We start from the raw sequence: 20,359 nt of genomic DNA on the forward strand, positions 1-20,359 counted from the left end.
CCCGGGACCCGGCCCAGCTGCGGATGGCTGGGGTGATGGGGAGGGCACCTGCGCCGAGCGCGCGCCGCCTCCCCCTCCCGCCGAGAATCCGCTGCGGCGCGGGGAGGGGGGTGCTGCGGAGCGAGGCGGCGGGGGCTAAAAATACCCGGCGGCGCCGGCTGTGGCGGCGGTGGCGCGGCGACTGCTCGGGCTGCGAGGCTGCGGGGCTTCGGGCCGCGGAGGGCCTGAGGGCCAGGCCGGGCCCCGCTGACGGACATGCTGACCTTTTTCCTCGTGTCAGGGGGCTCCCTCTGGCTGTTCGCGGGTAAGTCATCCGGTCTTCGTCCTTGACCCGCATCCCTGGAGCGCTGTGGGGCCTTGGCCCGGGATGGAGGTCTCAACATTACCACAGCCGCTGAATTCCCCACCCAGGCTGACCCCCCGGGCAGCCCAGCCACCCACCCACCCCCATTATCTCAGGCTCCCAGCCAGGTTTGGGAAGGAGCTGGGTCTGCAAAGATGGGCGGTCTTGCTCCCTGCGCCACCACAACAACCCCCCTCTGGTTCTCGCGCGCCCCTCCGCTTCTGGCAGAGATAATCTGCGTATAGGATAGGCCCTGAGCCCACTCTTCCTCTTAGGCCAAAAGCGGGGCACACTTATTGCGCCCGTATCCCTTTCCTGGGAACCAGAAACTGAGGGTCCCACAGCAGGTCAGCAACTTAACCTGGACTGACCTGGGGCCTCTTGATCCCTGGCCTGGGGTTTTCCTCAAGACCCCTGTCTCTTTGCCCTTCAGCCAGAGTGCAAGATTTCTGAAAAGTGGGGTTCACCTGGCTCCTCAACTCTGCGCAGGCAGAGCTTGTGCTCCCACTGCTGCCATCCCCTCCTTTCTCCTTCACAGGAGTCAGTCCCTCCCTCCTGCCAAGAGGCTATGAGGACCCCTGCTGGATCCCGACCCAGCGCCCTGGCCACACACGCACCTGAGGTCCCACCGCAGACCCATTCACCCATCCGTTCTGATGCCTGCACAGCCATTCCCCTCTCTGAACCTTTGGTTCCTCTAGGGTATAATGCCACTGGGATATAATGCCTCTAAAAGTCTCCACCCCCAGCCCCCCTGTGCAGATTAGCCGAATAATGTATGTGAAGTGCTTGATCTTTAAACTGGCTGTAAACTAGGCTGAGCCCAGAGCAAATGCTCTATAAATGTCAGTGTTTACTATTATTTCACATTCAAACAACAGCATCAGAGGAAGTAATAAGATTCTTGTTGAGTCAGAGAAGAAGGGGAGGAAGTAGACTCTTAAAATCCTTAACGTGTAACTTTACGTGTGTTATTTAACATTCACAGAAAATCCTAGGAAGTTGCTACCGTCCGTTTTTACTGAGGTTCAGAGGTTAATCGACTTGCCCACACAGATATTATCTGGCAGACCCAGGTTTGATCTGAGGTTTTAATTGATCAACCAATGCTTAACCTGGAGGTTGATAGGCCAGGTGATCACTTTTCCCTACCCTCACCATTGCCATGGGGACAACTTCCGTGAATGGGGTGGGGGCCTGGGGAGGCCTCTCTAATCCCCTCAGCTCCCTAAGCTCCTTCTATCTGCTCATGTCTGCGGACAGGCCATGCACAGCCACTCTGGGTCTGATGTGGGCATCTAACAGGCAAGGTAGAGGCTCGAAATGGGGACAGGGGTTATCAAAATAATGATGATGGTGATAATAGTTACAGGCACCATTTAGTATTTGAGTGGTGGTCTCGGAGCCTCTCCTCAGTGCTGGGGACCCTTTGCCCTACCCTCTGGAGGCCCCTCTCAGTCATGAGTCCAAGGGTAGCGCTCTGAAGCCTTGGCCTTTTGTGGCTGCAGGGAGGTGCCAGGAGGCTGTAGGTGTGTGTGTGGCAGGGGTCATCGGCAGCCTGTGGAGTTTAGCAGACCACTGACTCAGACTGGCCTTATTGTCCTGCTTCCTTATGGAGTGTTTCCCAAAGTGACCAGGTGTTTTTCAAAACGAGAGACTGAGAATCTGCCTCGCTGGAGGATTGCACAGGGCTTTCAGAACGGTCAAGCAGGGCGACCGTTGGGGAAGGTCTTTCCACAGAGGCCAAGTTTCTTAATGCAAACAGGAACTCCCTCAGGATGCTGCACTTGGTGTAAGAGCGAGAGACGGAGACCAAGTATGTGGCGCTCACTGGATGGAACACCCCAGACACATGTTGGGGCATTCCCAGGTCGTATGTCCACTCAGCTTGGGACTTTGCCTGGACCCTAGCCTTTCCTTGGGGGCAGAGGGGACTCCTGAGCTAAGAACCCTGATTTAGCGAGCACACTCAAGAATGCACTCTGCCTTGTAATCTCCAAGTTCCTGTGGCAGTGGCCAGATCACTTGAGCTCAGCCATAAAAAAGGAGAGGACTCCAAGGTGATGTCACTCTTTATTAGAGTTCTGTGCTTTTTTCTACCCAGTCAGGCCCTGGGGAGACAGTGTAGGGCCAGGCAAGGGCTGCCCTATTGGGGAGCCTCAGGGAGGAAATAGTGTTGGTGTGGGGAGGGTGGCAGCTGGAGGAGGAGCACACTGTCTGGGGAAGTCAGATGTGTGCACAGCTTGCTCTAGGAGTGCAAGGGCTGCACCTACCCTCTTCTCCATCGGGGAGGCCAGCACTGAGTCCAGGGCCAGCCCAGACCTCACCTTTATATTGAGGAGTAAATAAGTAAACATGGAAAATAGGTCCAGCATGAGTCATATGCTGCTCTGGGCCTGGGAAAACATGGTCTCTTTGCTGAGAGCACTCAGAGGACTATGGGAGCAATGGTTTGGAGCCTCTGCCTAGCAAAGTAGTGAATGAATTTCTAAAAGGGTGCCCCTTCCTCTAGGCTGATGCAGCCCCGTGCCCTTGTGCAGGGTCCAATCTGCCAACTGTACACCTGACCACCGGTGATGCCTGATTGGGCTTCTGCAGCGTACAGGGGCATTTGTCAGAGGCAGGTAGGCCAAACTCCAGATAGAGGAAGTCAGGCCAGCAAAGGTGTACAGGGAGAACTGGGGTGAAGGAAGTCTTCAAGGTCTTGTGCCTGGGTTGTGGGTAGGGATAAAGGCTGGGAATGGTGGGGAAGGAATTCCTGAGAGGGATCAGGGTTTTAGTTGGGGGACGGGGAGCCCAGATTTAGCTGCAGTGTCCAAGCTGGGTCAAGGGGAGGGGAGTATAGGCCAGGAGAGCAGCAGGGGGCTGTTTTGATGTTATGGATGAGGATAGATGTGGCCCAAGGAGGGCCTGAGTCAAGGCTGGGCTCCAGGAAGGAGAAGGGAAGAGGTCCTGGGGGAGAGGGGCTAGCCCTTGTAGGGGTGAAGCAGGGTTGCCAGTCCAACAACTGGTGTAGCAGACAGCTGACTATAGATGTGCTGGGCAGGGCTTGCACATCCTGGCTCAGATCAGCCCCACTTGGATCCCCAACCTGGGACTTCCATTAGGGTGGAGGACTGGCCTGAGGCCTGTGACCACCCCAAGGAGTCTGAGAAGGTAGTTAGGACCAGGATAGATGGTGGAACTCCAGGCAGAACAGGTGGCTCTCTGGCCTGCCTCACAAATGGAAACTTGGATTCACACAGGGTACACCACTGTGTGAGAGTTTTGACCTCAGCATCTCCTCAGTGCTTCCCAGCCTGTGTAGTAGGATGTGGGGCGGCGGGGCGGGGGGGGGGGGGAGGGGGGCGGGCGGCTCACCGCAGAGTACATGGACAGCAGGGGGCGACAGAACATGGTCATTCTGCTCTCAAGCTAGTTTCTGCCCGTTGTGATTATAAAGGCTCCTTGGTTGGTCTTCAGAAGGCCAACTCTGGTTCATTTCCTGCCCCAGATGAGACCCAGAGCTGTCCCAAACAGACAGCAAGCAGGATGAGTGAGTATGAGGCTCTGACTTCTGGCTTATTTGGAAAAAAAGGCAAAAGTTATAAGATTTTGCATGACAGAAACTACTCTGTGTGCCCAACCAGCACGTGACACATCCAAAAACCAGTCCCATTGCCATCGAGTTGGTTCTGACTCATAGCGACCCTATACACATAGTAGGCACAAAGAATATTTATTGAACGAACTATTTTGTATTTGTGTGTGAATGAGGTTTTTAAGAGGGGAGGAGTGTTGTTGCAAATATGCTGACTTAATTACTGTTTCATTGGGCACCTACCGTGAGTCAAGCACTGAGCTCTACAATTCCCCAAGCTTTTCACTAATCTTCCAGTCCAGAGAAGGACCACTAGGCATGGTCAGCCAGGGCCTGAGCCCCTCCAGGCAGGCTCATCAATGGGCACAGGGGAGGTTTAACAAAAGAACACATATCAAGTACCAAGAGCAGGGGGTGACATACAGGAAAACCAACCAAAACCAAACCTGTTGCCAATGAGTTGATTCCAACTCATTGTGACTCTGTAGAAGAACTGCCCCATAGGGTTTCCAAGGAATGGCTGATGGGTTCAAACTGCTGACCTTTTGGTTAGCAGCTGTAGCTCTTAACCACTGTGCCACCAGCTTTAAATGTTAGCTAAAATTATGACAATTTGAGCTAGGTCGTAAAGGAGGTTTAGGAATCCTACATGCAAAAAGGGAGTAGAGAAAAAAGGCATTCTAGGCAGAAAGACCTGTGTGAGTAGAAGTTTGGCACTAAGAACAAATGAGGGTCTAGGAACAAATTATACTTGGTTGGTGAGGTCACCAGGGCTGGTCTCTGCAGGCCCTAGAGTGGCCAGGCCAAGCAGCATTGACTTTATTCTGTGTGGTGCTTGCCTCAAGGAGGTGTGGTTGGAACTGGGCATGTGTATGGCTAAGGTGACACCATTCCTCTGCCACTCAAGCCACTTGCATCCCTTTGTGACACACATTCCACTGAACTGTGGTCTTTGGCCTCCTGCATGGGCCCTGTGATCTCCTTGAGGACAGGGCCAGGGTGATTCATCTCTGTGCCCCCAGCCCAGGGTCAAGCACACAGCATACTTAGGTGTTTGTTGCATAAATGAGTGATATAAAGAATCCCCAGTGGGTCTTAAAGGCCTGTGAGTTGCCATCTAAGATACTCCACTGGTCTCACCCTTTCAGGGCAAGGGAGAATGAAGAAAACTGAAGATACAAGGGAAAGATTAGTCCAAAGGACTAATGGACCACAGCTACCACAGCCTCTACCAGACTGAGACCAGTACCACTAGATGGTGCCCAGCTACCACCACTGACTGCTGTGACAGGGATCACAATAGAGGGCACCGGACAGAGCTGGAGAAAAATGTAGAACAAAATTCTAACTTGCAAAAGAAGACCAGACTTACTGGCCTGACAGGGACTGGAGAAACCCCAAGAGTATGGCCCCTGTACGCCCTTTTAGCTCAGTAATGAAGTCACTCCTGAGGTTCATTCACCCTTCAGCCAAAGATTAGACAGACCCATAAAACAAAACGAGACTAAAGGGGCACAACAGCTGAGGGGCAAGGATTAGAAGGCAGGAGGGGACAGGAAAGCTGGTAATAGGGAACGCAAGGTTGAGAAGGGAGAGTGTTGACATGTCGTGGGGTTGTTAACCAGTGTCATAAAACAATATGTATACTAACTGTTTAATGAGAAATATCTGTTCAGTAAACCTTCATCTACAATACAATTTAAAAAAAAATCCCCAGAGAATAATTTATTTTAATAATGAAGCGTTTTATAAGCTGTCTTCTGACCACAAGTCGATCAGCAACAGCAGATCTTGAGTGTGCTCCTACTAGGTGCCAGGCTGTGTGCCCAAGTGGGGGATGATGCCAATATGATAGAAGCAGTAGGGAAAAGCAGGTGTGAACTCCTTGCAGACAGGGCCAGCTTTGTTCACTGCCAATCTCTCAGTGCTGAGAACGAATGCAGCCTGGCACAAACGGAGGTGCTCCAAAAGTATTTGCTGAATGAGTGAATGAATGGAAAAATGGGTGACTGGTTTTGTGAAAGATAGTCTCCTATGAAGGTGAGATCATGTTATTTACTGGGAGCTCCAAAGTTCTGTTCTCCCAATAGACTGGGAGCTCTGGCCATTCTGCCAACCAAAGCTAAGAGGAGGCCCAGTCAAGTTCCTCCACCTCACTGGATGGTCTGATGTGATGGCCCCATTGTCTGGGGCAGGCCCTTTTAAGCCTGCCTTGGCCTGCTTGGAGTTCCTGCCCATCCCTGTCTCATACTCTGTGTGTGACTTGACCACTTCTGCTTGGAGCTTCAACTCATCCATCCAGCTCACAGCCCAGGGCAGAGAATGTTTGGAGTCTCTGAGGCCTGAGGCTGAACTCTGACTGGCCAGTGATTGGTGTGTGTGGGCCCCTGTAAGCAGGCTGAGGAGGAAGCTGCTTCACGCCGGGGGGCGGTAGCAACTGAGCACATCCACGTGGTGCCAGGATATGACGTACACTTTATGTTTGCCTTTTCTGCTTTTCCAAAGTGTGGAGGCCCAATTCTCCTCTTCATTCACAGGCTTCTGACTGTCCCACAGAGAGACCCTTGGGCCCCAGGATCGGGGTGAGGAAAGGGCTTTGAGTGTTAGCTTAGGTCTTTGGGTTATCCTTTAGGATGTCCAAGGGTGGTTCCCCCATCACCATTTGGCTGCTCTGGGAGCTCCATGATTGGTGTAGTCATTCCCAGTTATTTGTGCGATGACTGATTCATGAGAGGCTTGGGGTCTGTGTAGGCAGAAATGGACAGATGGGAAGTGGGTTGGGACAGAAATTCTGGGCCAAGCTGAGCTATCTAGTCTGAAGCCCAACCACAAATCCCAGAGTTTGAAAGATTTCAAATCCCAGGAGGTCCCACCCGAACCTATCCACCCACTCTTCCCAGAGGCACCCTTCCTCTCCCGACACCTAGTCTAGACATTCGGCTAGGGGGAAGTCCATGGAAAGCTGGAGGTCAGGAGGGGGCTTGCTTCTGATTTGCTATCTACCCATTCAGGACTGCATTCCGAGATAGCTGCCTCTGGGCGGTTTAGAGCAGGAAGCCAGGCCAGGCTGGTGCCAGTGAGGGGACAATCATCATCTCAGTTTTCAGGCTCTTGGATAAGCAAATTCAGGTTGGCACCTGTCTGTTGGGGCCAGGGACAGACTCAGTGATTGCTGGCTATTGGAGGAATGAGAGAGGGAGCAGGTAGGTCCGGGCTAAACAGGCAGCGCTGGGACAGACCCCACCAATGAATGCTAGGAACCCCTCCCCACTCCCAGCATACCACAGCCTGGCCCACCAAAACAGGAAGTGGATCCTGGGGGACCAAGCAGGACTGGGCTCTGCTGAAAAGCCTTGTCTTCCCCTCCAGCTTGAGGACTATTGTTGGGGCTACGACTCCCCAGTGGAGGCTCCTCCTGCCCTCCTACCTTAAAGGACTGAAGCGTCCTTTCTCCTCCTCTCCTCCTCTGCCTCGTATTCTTCCTCCTTGGGGCAGCTGCATGAACTCTCACAGAGACATGCCTGGCATCTTGGCTTATGAGCATACTGTGCGCCCACAGCTAATAGCAGGAAGACTTGAGGAGGGAGGCAGCCCGTGGACAGGCATCAGAGCTGGGTGTTTTCTTTGGGCTGAGAAACTGACAAGGCCTATTTCCCTTGGCTTGTGGGAGATCTGGAGCACCCACCAACCCTCCTATCTGACCAGAATCAGTTCCTAAGTGGTTTTATCCTAGATTTCCTGTCAGGCTAAATGATCATTAAGTGTGTGTTGGAGATCTTGCTGTTTCATTGTCTCCCTGCTAAAGCGGGCTGAGTAGAATCCATGCTGCACATTGTTGTGTGTCATTGAGTCATTTTCGACTCATAGCAATCCTATAGGATCCGTAGGGTTTCCTGGGCTCTAATCTTTTTGGGAGCAGATCACCAGATCTTTTCTCCCACAGGGCTAATGGTGGGTTCAGACTGCCAACCTTTGGGTTAGCAACTGAACGCTAAAGAATTGTGTTGCAAAATTTGTGCTGTAGCTAATGGACAGCTCACGGTAAACCTAGGAAAAGAGAAAAGCAATGATTCTGACCTCTGAAAGTCTGCGAAACACTGAAGTATAACCTTACCATGTTGTCCCCGTTGAAGATGAAGTCTGAGCCCTGCGGAGTGTTCAGAAACTAATGATCCCATACACTGGACCCTGGGTTACCATAAATCCCTCCCACTTGAGAGCACCTGTGGCAGCTCCACTGTGGATGGTGGGTGGTGATATATATGGCCTCTATTCTTTTTTTTTTTTTTAAATAATTTTTATTGTGCTTTAAGTGAAAATTTACAAATCAAGTCAGTCTCTCACACAAAAACCCATATACACCTTGCTACTCACTCCCAATTACTCTCCCCCTAATGAGACAGCCTGCTCTCTCCCTTCACTCTCACTTTTCGTGTCCTTTTCACCAGCTTCTAACCCCCTCCACCCTCACATCTCCCCTCCAGGCAGGAGATGCTAACATAGTCTCAAGTGTCCACCTGATCCAAGAAGCTCACTCCTCACCAGCATCCCTCTCCAACCCATTGTCCAGTCCAATCCATGTCTGAAGAGTTGGCTTCAGGAATGGTTCCTGTCCTGGGGCAACAGAAGGTCTGGGGGCCATGACCACCAGGATCCCTCTAGTCTCAGTCAGACCATTAAGTCTGGTTTTTTAACGAGAATTTGGAGTCTGCATCCCACTGCTCTCCTGCTGCCTCAGGGGTTCTTCGTTGTGTTCCCTGCCCGGGCGCCATCTAGTTCTTCTGGTCTCAGGCTGATGTAGTCGCTAGTTCATGTGGCCCTTTCTGTCTCTTGGGCTCGTAATCACCTTGTGTCCCTGCTGTTCTTCATTCTCCTTTGATCCAGGTGGGTCGAGACCAATTGACGCATCTTAGATGGCTGCTTGCTAGCGTTTAAGACCCCAGACGCCACTCTTCAAAGTGGGATGCAGAATGTTTTGTTAATAGATTTTATTATGCCAATTGACTTAGATGTCCCCTGAAACCATGGTCCCCAGACCCCTGCCCCTGGTACGCTGACCTTCGAAGCATTCAGTTTATTCAGGGAACTTCTTTGCTGACCTCCCCTGTATTGTGTGCTCTTTCCCTTCACCTAAAGTAGTTCTTATCTACTATCTAATTAGTGAATACTCCTCTTCCACCCTCCCTCCCCCCTCTCGTAACCACAAAAGAATGTTTTCTTCTCAGTTTAAACTGTTTCTCAAATTCTTATAATAGTGGTCTTATACAATATTTGTCTTTTTGCGACTGACTAATTTCACTCAGCATAATGCCTTCCAGGTTCCTCCATGTTATGAAATGTTTCACAGATTCCTCACTGTTCTTTATCGAGGCGTAGTATTCCACTGTGTGAATATACCATAATTTATTTATCCATTCATCCATTGATGGGCACCTTGGTTGCTTCCATGTTTTTGCTTTTGTAAACTGGCCTCTATTCTTAACAGAAATTCTTTTTGGGCACTGCAAGGTATTCTTGTTTGCTGTCACTTTTTTTGTTCCTATTTCTTTTCCATGTTTACCATCTATGTGCCATGACAATTGCTAAAGTTCCCTCACACAGAAAATGTTGTCACCTCATACTCAGCCATTACTCTTTTTGAAAAAGACAAAACCAAAAGAGCCTCAGAATAGGCCAATCCCATTTCTTAATCTCACCCAACCCGACCTTACACAGTGTTTTCCTTAGCTGCCTCAGAGGCCTTCATTTCCCTCTAGAAAGATGGTAGATCTAGTGAGAATCCAGGTGATGGGCACTCTGAGTAGGCCAGCACAAACAATGTCCAGCAGCCTTCCCTAGGCAGCAGGCCTCGTTTTGCTTTGGTCTGAAAGAGATTTTTGTTTCATGGTGAGAACAGCCCCAGCCTGGCCAGGGGCTGGAGCTAGCACCAAGAATACAAACTCTTTCATGTGAGGAGCCCACAGAGTGGAGTGAAGCAGGCCTGCCAGCAGTAGGCCCTCCCCTGCTTTCGCCTGGGGAGGTGGCCCTTTGCATATTCTCCATTCATTCTGGCCTTGAAAAGGAGCCTGAGTGCTCTGAGCTCCAAGCGCTGCTGAGGGCTGAGCTGCTGAGCCCTGGTGTTAACCCTGTGGACACCACAGGCTCTCACAGGCCAGCATCAGGACTTGGCCACCCAGGGGCACTGAGAGGCAACTCCAGGGACATGACTCAGGAGGTGAAAGGGTTCTTTTGACTGGCACAGCATTCTGCTGAATTAGGGGACATTCAGGTTTATTTCTTCTTGTGACATTCAGAAGAGGAATTTATCAGAATGTGGGGAAGCCAGAAAATTAAGCCATTTCTCTCTCTATGTATATATTTGCCATTTATCTACTTTGCCAGAATCTTTACCTTTAACCAAAGGCAAAACTCTCTTTTCTCTGCTTATTGTCTAATCTAAGAAAAAACACTCATACATGGAATAGTGGGCACCGTCTTGGTTCCTGGCTGCAGCAGTAGTCCCTTTGGCAGGGATCTAGAGGCATGCCTTACCTTGAGCACATATGTATCCCAAAAGCCAGGGTACTAGGTCATGTTAGCTGATGGGTGCCATTAGGTTTTTAAGGCCTGAGGCATACACAGTACAGTACAGGCAAATACATATACAGTACCAATTGCAATCTTTTTCCTTCTGCAGCTAAATGCCATCCTCCCGGCCTCAACTTCCTGCCCCAGTCCTCAGTGGAGCCAGGCTTCTGCCCCTTCCCACAGCTGTGCAAGGGCTCCTGGGAAGTGCCCCCAAGACCTTGTGGGCTCTTCCTGTGACTTGCCAACCCACTTCTGTGATTCTGCCATACCCTGGTTCTCCTCCCCTTCTCTGCATGCTCCTTCTCCACCCTGCCCCGGTCCTCTCTTGCTCCCCGTCCTTGACTGAGGCTATGCCCCAGGTTGAGTCTTTTGGACATTTCTCCCTGAGCAGGGTGTCCCCAGCAGATCAGCCATGGTCCTGAGTGGACAAGCAGATGAGGAAATCCCTCTCTTGCTCCCCTCACCTCAGTGACCCTACCTGTATCTTAGCAGCCCCTCCTTACCTTAAAGAACTTCTCCGAGCTGAGGGAGGTCACAGCCTATCATATGTGTACCCCAACTGCCCACAGTAGAGCTATGAGAGCATGACCCTGCCAGGTGTAGCCCACATGCCCTAAACTGAGCTTGAGCCTGTAGAGTTTGCAGCGTGTCCTCAGGTAGTTTGGATCAGTGATGGAAATGGATCACTGTTCCTAAGGCCAGGGTACTAGCAGCTCTAACGTGGGCATGGCCAGAAGGGAAGGGATCACGTTATGGCCACGGGATTTGGCTTCCTGTACAGTGGGGCCTGGCCAGGAGGTGTCCCTCTGCCTATGTGGGAATCACAGCCCTGGTTAGTAACCGTAAGGTTCTGCATGTTCCCTGTGGTGCTTCGTGTGGAAGAAGGAGGAGGAGGCCTGGGCTCATCCACACCGATCAGTCTGGGTGATTGTATCCTGTAAATATTTCCAAAGGGACAGCTGCCATTGTTTTAGCCTCCCCTGCCCTTTTTTGCTGTGAGAATTCTGTCGTGCTGATTCTTGGTGAGGACAACCTTTATCTCTGAGTTTGTGAAAGACACTGTGTTTCTGTTTGCTCCTCTGTTCTCAAGGCTATTCATATTTTTAAGTTCCTGAAAGTGTTGTTTGAACCTAGCTTCCTGGTGTGACCGTCAGAAATGTGGGCCTACGTTCCCTGACCAGGGCTTCTGGTGAGTGAAATTCTTGAAAGGTGCTGGATGTCTGTGGGGCCAGAGGAGCCATTGAGCGAATTGCTAAAGGCAGGCGTGCTCCCAGCGAGTTTAGACTGGGACAGGTGACTCTAGTAAGTGGTCAGTCAATAGCAGCCTTTGTCGGACTTTTCTACATTTAAGAGGCTCAACTGGACCTTCAGAGCTAAATCAGGCTTGGCCAGCAATGTGAGCCACGATGTAACCTGTCTACCCCTTATCACAGGCCCATCTCTTGTAAGGATATGCAGTGGGTCTGACCTGGTGATTCCCTTGGCCCCATCTCTGCCCCAGTTGTTAATGGTTCTGGGGATCTAATTAGGAAGATGCGGAGAAAGCCCCTCTCTCACATCAGAGATGTGCTTGCATCCTGTGCAGATTGGGTGGATGTCAGGCAAAGTGTGTGCTGCTGTGTTTGTGTCTCTGTGGGTCGAGATCACACAGGTGTGGTGGTAAGGTTTGTGCTTTTCTTCACCCAGTGCCTGGGCCACACCTTTCTGGGGCAGAACTGCTCCCGAGGCCCTGGGCCCACTGTTACCTCCCACAGCACCCTGCATGGTTTTCTACCAGCCAGGGCCTTTGTTGTGGCCACTGGATTTTCTGCTCCACAACCCACCTAAGAAGCATTAAAGGAAGCTTTTGTGTTATTTAAAGACATCTCTGAAGACGTCTGGAGAAAGGTAGGGGTTCTGCCAAGAAGGAAGGGGTGGGGTCTCTGTGGGCAGAAGGCAGGTCCCGAGGTCAGAGACAGGTCTCTAGCTTGCCCATTTTAAAGCTTTCTTGGGTGGCTTGTGGGGAGTAGGAGCTCTGGAGCAGGGTCCAGAGCAGGCTGGTGCTAAGTTCCAGATGAGGGCTGCTGAGGCAGAAAGCTCTTTCTATGCCCTACCCCCAGGTGGTGGGGTGAACTGTGTGGAAGCCGTAACAGCCCCAGGGAAGGTGTTGCAAGGCCTGTGGGCTCTCGAGTTGCCTGGCAGGTTTTACAAACAGCTCTCAAAGAGGGAGCTCAGAGCACTGGACCATAGCGTCAGACAGTCTCGTTGCAGGGGAGATGGGTTGGGTTTGAGTGGACAGTGACCCAGTCAGGGCAAACTCAGAAACACCTGGAAGCCCTAGATGTGAGTAGGGCAGTGGTAGGGATGGTGGTGAGCTGGGTTCTGTGGCCTGGACTTCTCTTACTTGCCGACAGCTGCCACCATGTGCCTACTATGTGCCCAGCCACATGCTGGCCACGAAAGTAGGAATAGACCACACCTGACCCCACCCCTCACCCCGTGGAGACAGACCTGGCAGGAGTGAGGTTCTAGAAGCCTCTGGGACCTCGGTGTCCCAGTCTGGCAGAGGTGCTACAGGATTTCAGAGCTCAGCTTTAGTTACATTGGGCAAGGGTATGGATTCTGACTTCTGAGTGGCCGTCCCCAGGCAATCCAAGAAACAATGCTTCTTAGAGCAGGCATTAGGGAGGAGCTGTTGTGCTGCCCTGGAATCTTGTGGGGAGGGGAGTCAATATCTTCATATCTTCCGGCTGCTGACCCTGATCCTTGGTCTGAAGAGTCTCCAGCCCCCAGAGCATCCCTGAGCAGTTGTCTCATCTGGGACTGTGCCGTTTCTTTCCTCTCCCAGAGAAGACTGGTGTGATCTTGTGGCGGGGGAGGGGGGGTGGAGCAGAGATGCCCTGGGAGAGTCTGGGAGGCAGCATCTCCTGGGTGGATGGTGCAGGACTCCCTCAGTGCCAGTGCACTGACATCCCATGCCTCGCTTCTTCTACCAACCCACCTCGCACACCGGTCCCCAGCCCTGGCCCCTAATGGGTATCACAGATGCATATGTAAGGAGGCTTTGTTCTTTAGAAACTCATTTGGCAAACTCCTCTCCAGGACTGAGAGACAGGCTTGGCAGGGAGGAGCAGAGAGGTGTGAGCTGAGGCTCAGGCCACCTGGCGGAGTGAGGGTTAAGGTTGGGTTGCTTGGCCCAGAGCTGATCTGAGCCAGTGCCCGCCCCATATGCAGATGGGGGGGGCATCAGGGGCCTTGAGGGCCAGCAGCTCCTCACAGAGCTGCTCTGCGCCCAAGTCCTTGCCAGACCTGCTACCACAGCCACCAGGGAGCCTCTGCCACCACTGCTACTGCCTCCACCACCACCTGGCTTCTCAGAACAGGCAGCTGTTGCCATCGGCTGTCCCCAGGAGGCCAGACTTGGGACACAGCTGTCACCACTTTCGTGCTTTGATCAAGATGTGGTAAGCTCTCTCCCTGAGCTCCACAGGCCCTATAAAGGGAGACTGGCTCTATCAGGACCAGCTAGGACGCCTCCCCAGTGCCAGGAGCCGGCTGGAAAGGTAGGGTGTGATTGCATCTACTTTTGCAAGTTGCCTTTGAGTCCTCTTGGCTGCAAAGAGACGGAGCGACCGCTTCAGCTAGCTACTGTATACTGGGTGTTTCCCTTACCACGCGCTGGCACTGCATCTAATGTCCATGAGCTTGTTTGAGATGTGGCCCCTAGGGGCAAAGGGACTTACCCAAGGTCACACAGCTTTGAGTCACGATTCGAACCCAGGTCAGTCCAGCACCAGAACTCTCCTTCTGGCCATTTATCTAGCTTGTTTGCTAGGGACCCTGCCCTGGGAGAGGTTGGGATTGGGAGTTGAGGAGGTTCTTTGATGATTCAGTGATGTGACTTGTGCTTCCCCATCATCTCTGAAGGCCTCAGAGGTTTGCAGAGACCTTGAAATTGCACCACCACCACCTCCAGGTGGATGCAGAGGGAAGCTGGAGTGATTCTAAGGGGAGGGAAGAATCTGAGGATCATGGAGGGCCTTGGTGCCAGCCTGATAAATCTGGACTTTTGTGCAAAGATTTTTGAGCAGTGGCATGAAATGGTCACATTTGTTTACCAGGAAAATAACTTTGATATGAGTGTAAGCACAGATTAGAGCAAGGAGGCCTGTGAGGAGGCTGGTGTGGGCTACACTTGGTGGTGGCTGGCCCAAGCTAGGGGTTGTGGGGGTGGAGAGGTGTGCTCAGGTGTGAGAGAGGTTTAGGAGGTAATCCTGCAGAGCCATCTAGCTCGATTGTGAAGGCCTGCAGTGCTGGGGTTAGGAGGCTAGACCAGCAGAATGCTCTTGGAGCCCACCCGTGGGTTCCAGGGCCATTTCCACAGAAAATGTGCTCTGGGGCTTTGCCTCTGATATCCTGCCACCTTGGAGCTGACATGCTTCCCACCAGGGCTCCCCTCCTTGCTCTCCCTTCTGTCTTGGATTTGGAGAACTACGGCTTTCACCACGAAACCTCCATGTGCCCTGAGTCAGCAGAGGACATGGTGAGGTAGGGGAAAGTCTCAGTCTCACCAGCCTGTGCTACCACCTGGTATTCTAAATTGGTCTGTGCCAGCAGCAAAGAGGGCATGGGATATGCCAGGAGGAGAGGAGGCTTTTTCATGTTGAGGGCTGGGCCCTCCTGCCAGGTGAGTATTTACAAACACAACCGCTGACCTGGCAACACCAGCACTGCTGATTCCTTTGGGTACTCCTCCACCCCCACACTGCTGCAACCAGGAAAGCCTCCTGGGACATGGAAGGAGGCAGCCATGGTCCATACCCCAGGGACCACTAAGCCCCACAGAATGGAGGTCAGAGAAGGCCAAGGCCCTGTGAAGTCATGAGGTGAGACCAGATTCCCAGCTTTATCCTGTACCATGCCAAGTGATTAACGGTGCAAGGCTGGTTCTGAGGCCAGTGTCCTCAGAGGACCCCAACTTGCAACTCTGCCATGCAAACTCTGAAGGGAATTGCAGCATAAATGCAAGCAGTCCTGACTCTCAGAGAGCCAGAACGAGACCCTCTGGTTGCTGCCCAGCCAGGGAGCAGGCAGGCCCAGCCTCAGGACCAGAGAAGCTGTAGCCACTTCAGAAGCCTCCTGAGGTATGGGCACCAAAGTAGGAACCTGATGAGGAATGAGCAGCAAAGCCCTTTTCCCACTGCCCTCCATCGCCCCAGGCTGGTGGGCTTCCTGGAGGAGCAGGCCCTAGCCCTGAGAAGATGGAGAGTTCTTGATGTGAGGCCAGGAGGAAGCCCACTCATGGTGTGTGCATGGAGAAGAACAGCTAACCTGGCTGGCTAACCCTGGTGGCCCAGCTCTGGTTCATAAGCCCTCGTGGCCCAGCTCTGCCTCCACCTCTCAGAACCCAGACTGGGCTGTTCTGACAAGATCTGGAGCTGGTTTTCTGTGCTTTCAAGACCAGTGCAAAGGAGAGGGTGGGCTGTGGGTCTGAGCCTAGTGTTGGCAGGGGTGGGGTGGCCACGGTTCCACACAAGGGGATGATTTTGGAGGTATAGTGGTTAAGAGTTATGGCTGCTAACCAAAAGGATGACAGTTCAAATCCCCCAAGCGCCCCTTGGAAATCCTATGGGGCAGTTCTACTCTGCCCTATAGGGTTACTATGAGTCAGAATCGACTCAACAGCAGTGGGTTTGGTTTGGTTTTGGTTTCATCTGGGGTTTGAGTCCTGGCTCCACCACTCTCTTACTGCATACCTGTAAATAAAGAAGGTAACTTCTTCAGTGGCACCTCTGTTCCCATCATACAATCAAACAGCACGGTGTATAGGCAAGGTCTTCCCAGACTTCAGGAATTCAGGAAGTTTAGACAAGTCCCACTATTCCCTCGACCGAGCATTGTGATACTTTGGTGACTACTGAATGGTCAGCACATCCAAGAAGCCAGCCTCACAGACTTGTGACACGACGCTTGTACACAATTTCTCAGGCTGAATACTTTATTTCCTGAATAGAATATTCAGTTCCCTAAGTGCTCCCTGCTCTATGTCAACTCCAGCCTTTGTATATTTGGTTCTCTTTGCCTTTTGACACCCTTTCCTCTCTCTCCCTCATTCTCAGCATCGATACCACTTCCTGCCAGAAGCCTGCTCTGACTCCCTGTACCTGAGTTGGGTACCTCCTCTGGCTCCCTGTACTTGATCACAGCTTAGACCCTGTCTGCTCCCTCAGTGCTTCCCCTGTAGGACTGAGGGCAGGCCCACATCGGGCTCATCCCAATGCCCAACACTGGGCTTGGTGAGAGCAGGGACTGCATAGGATCTGGTAGGTGAATGGATGGATGGATGGACGGTTGGACGGTTGGATGGATGGATGGTTGGATGGATGGATGGATGGATGGATGGATGGGCCAGTCATATCGGGCTGTGCTCTGTGAAAACTCCAGCATTGCACCACGCTGCAACTGTGAGCAGTTTCCAGGGTGGTGGTAGTGAGGTACCCCTCCAGAGGTCTTTCTAAAACTAGGACAAGATAGCTGAGACTTTAGGGGCTGGGCAAGTCCTTCTTGGGCCCCAGCTTCTAAGCCCATTGAGTCAGTTCAGCCTGTTAAAAGAGAGAGCAGCCACCTCAGGGCCCCCACCAAGAGCTGGTGGGCATGTCTGGGTTTTCCACTGTATGATGAGTTGTTTATCCAATAGACCTGGCTGTGACTTGGTCTCCCCATCTGTAGCTTAGGGGAGTAAGTATCCCATGGAGGCCAACTGACTGCCTTCCCAGAGTCCTCCCCAAGGCTTTCCTTGGGGGATTCATTATGGTCCATAGCTGGGCCTCTGATTTTGCTGATGTAGAATATTAATTTGATTGATATGCCAGGGGTGGGTCATTCCTGTGGGATGGCCTCATGACTTACCAAGCTCAAGGAGGCTGCTGGGAAAACTGGATTTCCGGCTCAGTGAGCTCAGTGAGAGTTATGCTCTGGCCGGCTAGGTGCTCGCTTTCACTTCTCCATGGGGAACACCCAGAACCTGTGGGTGGTTGATGAGTGTTCCCAGGACTCAGACACCCTGCAGTGCCATCTGTAGAACATAAAGCCTTCTGTGGGACCACGGTGCCTGGGCTCAGCTACCTCTGCCCAGTGTTTGGACTGGCCTGGTCCACGCCTGCCTCTAGCCCTTTTCCTGTTCCCTGGACTGAGCAGCCTCGTTGGACTGACAAGCACATCCCTTAGCCATCTCTTTAGCCCTGGAATGCCAGATGCAGTGTGAGGAGCTTCCTTGCTGAGTGGTAGTACCCCTGTTTATAGATGGGGAAGCAAAGGTTCAGAGAGGTGGGGTACTTCAACCTTGCATAGCTTATAAGTGAAGGAGAAGGGATTTGATCCAAGAGCTTTACTTTTTCTCTCTCTCCGATGACTTTGCACATCACTGATCTCATCTCTTACGTGGCAATGTTACAATTTAGCACAAATGCCATTTATTAGAATTTCAGCTGATCTCTCCTCCCTTAGAGGTCAATCAATTGGGTTTGGCTCATATCCTGTGGCTGCAGAGTGGCCAGTTGTGTTTCTCCTTGTTTTCCAAAAAGGGAAGCCATAGCCGTGCTTCCAAAGACTGAGGGCCCATGATGAGGGTGGCTGTGGGTGGTGGATGGTGGCCTGGAGTCCATCCACGGTGTAGTACCAGGAGACTGTACACCTCGGCTAGCCCAGGGCCTACTCTGTGATATATTTGGCCAGGGCCAGGGCCAAGCTCAATGTGTCACCCATGATCCAGAACAGGTGAGAGGAAAGGCCCAGGAGCCCCTCCCTAGCCTTCCTGCCAAGGTTGCCTCTCTCACAGCCCCTCCTGTTTCCTGCAGAGTTTGTCCTTTCGCTTCTGGAGAAGATGCAGACACAGGAGATCCTCAGGATGCTGCAGCTGCCTGAGCTGGGTGACTTGGGCCAGTTTTTCTGCAGCCTCTCAGCCACCACCCTCGTGAGTATGGGTGCCCTGGCTGCCATCCTCGCCTACTGGTTCACTCATCGGCCAAAGGCCTTGCAACCACCATGTGACCTCCTGAGGCAGTCGGAGGAAGTGGAGGTGAGCAGAATGAGAGCAAGCTATGGAGGGCACAGGGAGAGGACTGGTATTTTGAGGGCAGAAGCCAAACTCCTGCCACTTCTGGCTTACTTGATCTCAGATGGCCCAGAGAATATGGTTCCTCTGGGAGCCAGCCAGTAAGCCCTGCAGCGGCCTTGGACAGGGCCTCCTACCAGATACTCCTCTGTCTCTCCCGAGAACAGAGCCTGACCTGGCCTTGCACTGGGCCTCAGGTGCCTGCTCTTGGATGTGGGGGCTTTGGTCCATCAGCACATCTGTTGGAACCCCAAGCAGGTTGTCAAGGGGCTGTCAGATGAATTCCCTCCTAAACTCTCCCTGTGACCAGCCCTGGCCTGGTGCTGAGGTCCTGAGCTGAGCCCACCCCAAGGCCCTCCACAGACTCATGGGTGGAGCCATGGAGGGAAGAAGGTGCAGTGGCCCAGCCTGGACGAGGGTGTTCCAAGCGAAGTCTGGGAGGAGTGGTGGGATTTATTTATTAAGCTCGTTGGAATTTATTTGCCTTTTTTGTAAACTTTAGTTCTATTCATTTTCACACAGTTCAAAAGAAACGAAAGGACATATACTGAAAATCTTCCGCCTTCTTCCCCCAGCCTCTCCGTTCTCCCCTGGGCACCCCGTCTTAACAGTTCTGCCTTATCCATGAGCAAATGTATTGATATTGCACCTCCTTCTAAGTACCATGTTACATGCACTGTTCTGCACCATGCCTTTTGCTCTGGACAAAACTGCATCTTGGCAGTCTTAAGCATGGCAGAGTCTTGCCTAATAGGGGAGGGCACAGATCAAAATAGGAGCTAGAATTTTACGGACACTTTTCTGGCAGAAAGAATGATGTGTGTGAAGGTGCAGGAGTGCGATAATGCACATGGTGGTTGACTCAGTTGGGGTGGGTGGTTAGCGGAGAAGGGCTGGAGAGGGTCTAGCAGAGTGGTGATGAGAATGGGCTTTGGTGATCAGCAGCCCTGAGCTTGAAGCCTGTCTGTGCTTCTCATTAGCTTTATGGCCCTTGGAAGCTTCTTAACATTCTGAGCCTCAATTGCCTGACTTGTAAAGTGGATCATAAAAAATGCATGCCCCCTATGGTTGTAGTGAGGATTTGGTGAGATAATGCAGAGAAAGCACTAAGAATAATTATTTTTGGTAAGCTTATAATTATAATTCACCTGGAAAGGTCTGCAAGGATAAAACCTCATGAACTGGGCAGGGATTCCCGGGGTAGGCAGCATGGATTTATTTTGGGTTTTCAGTCAGACATGGCCAATTTATACTTTAGAAGGATGGTCATGGCAGGGGCAGGTGTGGGAGGCAGCTGTGGGTGACTGGGCTGGAGATGATAATGGTCTGTATAGGATCAGGGTGGCGAAAGGGCATGACTAGGGAGTGACTCTGGCTTAGTGTGTGGGGGCCTGGCTGGGAGAATAGGGCACTGGACACAGCTAAAACCTCCCTTCCTGGGAAGACTGAGCTCTCCCTTACCTCGTCCCCCAGGGGTGAAGAAGCCAAAGTGGCTGGAGAGGAGTAAGCAGAGGGGTGAGTGGTGGGAAATGGTGTAAGAGAGGTAAGAGGGTCCCAGATCACATAGGACCTGGTAACAATAACATGGTGAGAAACGTGATTCAGATTCCAGCTTAAAATCCTCCCCTGGCGGTCTTAAATGCTAGCAAGCGGCCATCTAAGATTCATTAATGGGTCTCAGCCCATCTGGAGCAAAGGAGAATGAAGAACACCAAAGACACAAGGTAATTATGAGCCCAAGAGACAGAAAGGGCCACATAAACCAGAGACTCCATCA

The 20,359-nt window shown here is 52.1% G+C and overlaps 1 protein-coding gene across 2 annotated transcripts in view; it reads left to right on the forward strand.

The window, feature by feature from the left end:
• The first annotated feature begins 205 nt into the window (after positions 1 to 205).
• Positions 206 to 20,359, forward strand: part of ACSL6 (acyl-CoA synthetase long chain family member 6) — a 64,050-nt gene continuing 43,896 nt past the window's right edge. For both annotated transcript variants that reach the window (XM_010590124.3, XM_010590131.3), the window contains exons 1-2: positions 206 to 304; positions 18,326 to 18,546. In XM_010590124.3, the coding sequence (XP_010588426.2) occupies positions 256 to 304; positions 18,326 to 18,546 (270 nt within the window). In that variant the 5' untranslated portion in view covers positions 206 to 255. The remainder of the gene's footprint in view (positions 305 to 18,325; positions 18,547 to 20,359) is intronic.

This window comes from Loxodonta africana, chromosome 2 (assembly GCF_030014295.1).
Source record: "Loxodonta africana isolate mLoxAfr1 chromosome 2, mLoxAfr1.hap2, whole genome shotgun sequence".
In the NCBI taxonomy this organism is placed as follows: Eukaryota; Metazoa; Chordata; class Mammalia; order Proboscidea; family Elephantidae; genus Loxodonta; species Loxodonta africana.